This window comes from Nanorana parkeri, unplaced genomic scaffold, assembly GCF_000935625.1.
Source record: "Nanorana parkeri isolate BGI_ZX_2015 unplaced genomic scaffold, ASM93562v1 scaffold31, whole genome shotgun sequence".
Taxonomy (NCBI): Eukaryota; Metazoa; Chordata; class Amphibia; order Anura; family Dicroglossidae; genus Nanorana; species Nanorana parkeri.
Genome location: NW_017306299.1, coordinates 2,003,308 through 2,005,354, shown reverse-complemented (window position 1 = coordinate 2,005,354; position 2,047 = coordinate 2,003,308). Strand labels below are relative to the sequence as shown.

Below are 2,047 nucleotides of genomic sequence, written 5' to 3'. Positions count from 1 at the left end.
GTAATAAAACCCAGTGACAGGTAAAGCATCTCCCTCATATGCATTTTATATTTATTTTTCCAGTTTTGCTGTTTGCTTGGAGTTCAGCTTTGTGCTTTTTTTCCTTAGAGTTCCTTCTTATAAGGGAAGTCTGGACGAAAAGTCATTCTTTTTATGAAATGGATGTTCCCGTTTAATTTCGTCTTGGCTGGATGTCAGCCGAAGCAACATCTGTTCCCGTGGTCTAGATCCCGATTCGAAGCAGATGAGGTAACCCAATGGAAGAGCTGACATTGCACACTGTACGCGGTGCGTAAATCGCAGAGCTGTGAATCACGCCCTCACGAGTGAAATACACAATGTTCTCTTCGCTCCCTGAGTCATAGCGAGCTGTGTGCCGCGTCCTCTAGAAAGCCGAATACATGGAAAGGAGAAAAAAAAAATATTGATCAGGTGGATTATTCCAAGTGTGCCTCTCCGATAAAGACACGCGCTAATTCGGTTAAATAAAATCCTGCGGTGGTATAGGCCGCATATTCCTTTCTAATTACCAGCCTGTGATCAGCTATCCGGGACCGGCCGCTAAAAATAGGCCCTCCGGCTAATTGGAGTTTAATTGTTGCCTATTCAACATTTTCCTGACATTCAGGGGCAATCAGACACCATTGTCATATTCCGCCGCGGTAAAGGGAGACGGATCGTGCTCAGAACTGCGTGGGGGGGCAGATAATGGCTATTTTCTGCGTACTGCCTCTAATTACTGTGTTGCATAATAACAAGAATTGAAGGTGAGATGATTCACATGAAATGATTGAGATCACCGACGTCGTATGGAAGGGTGGCGAGGAGAGATAATGGCGCAGCACATGACATGAGGTCGTGGGAAGAAGTTGTACACCAAGTGATGGGGGGTAGGGGGATGGGTGGCGATCTGGCCCAGAATATGGGTGTAACATGAAAGATGGTCAGAAAAGTAAACTAGGCCTATGAAGCAGAACTCTGGGCACAAATGTTATTAACCCTCGCAGGGGTGCTACCTCGGCACTGCGAGGGTTAAGTGCTCATTTTTGTCTAGATGCTGAAAGAAAAAAGTTATACTGACCCGATCCTCTGAGCAAACCATCTCTGCCACTTGTCTCCCCTGCTGCAGCGATGGTATGTCCCTCGGCATCCTCACGTCCTGTACCCTGTGCATAGAACGTGATGACTCAGGGCTTAAACCGCTGCAGCGGAGGGGGAGAGAGGCTCCAGGGACCGGTCTAACAGCAAGCCAGCTCGAAGGATCAGGTGAGTATAACTTTTTTATTTTAGCACCTAAACCAAAACGATCATTTAACCCGTGCAGTGCCGAGGTAGCTCCACTGAGAGGGTTGAGAAAAGTTTGCCTAGAGTTCTTCTTTAAAGTGACATTTAAGTCAAAGTTTTTTTCCCCCTTCCCAATCCTGCTGTAGGGACTTACCTTAAATGATGTCTCCTAATCCGATCATCTTCTTCTTTCCTGTCCTTTGCAGCTGTCCCTCCAGCGCTGGGTGCGGGTCTCCGATCCAGCGCTGACTCCTCTCCTCTCCTCTGACCCACGGTGTCTGTGCGGGTGCACGCTGCTCCATAGACTTACCTTGTGTCTCTCCTCGTCTCCCGGCCGAACATCGGAACTGCGCATGCGCCCGCCCCAAGATCCTTTGCAGCCGCCAGAGACTCTTCAGATGTTCGGACGGGAGCGCGCGGCAAAGACACAGGTGAGTTTAAACCCCTTTTAGGTTTTTTTAAATGTTTTTGCATATATCTACTGCTTGCTTGCAATAGGTATATGCAAAAACACGCAAGGGTTTAATAACACTTTAATGATGCTGCTAAATGGGCTGCCTTAATGCAGAACACCCTTAATGCAGGACAATGCGTCTCCTGAATGGAACCTAAAAGGGTGGATGCAGAGCCCAATCTTTATTTATTTCTTTTTTAGGTGTTGTCCCGTTGGGGAGGTTTCCCTTCATTTCCTGTCCCAGCGACACAATAGGACGTTGGGGGGAGGAGGGGGGGGGGTGGTATTACCTTGGATATCTTAAAAATT

At 47.7% G+C, this 2,047-nt stretch overlaps 1 protein-coding gene across 1 annotated transcript in view; it reads right to left on the bottom strand.

The window, feature by feature from the left end:
- Positions 1 to 223: 223 nt before the first annotated feature.
- Positions 224 to 2,047, bottom strand: part of LOC108796583 (calpain-13-like) — an 88,274-nt gene continuing 86,450 nt past the window's right edge. Inside the window, exon 26 of the mRNA XM_018568083.1 lies at positions 224 to 385. Within this exon, the coding sequence (XP_018423585.1) occupies positions 224 to 385 (162 nt within the window). The remainder of the gene's footprint in view (positions 386 to 2,047) is intronic.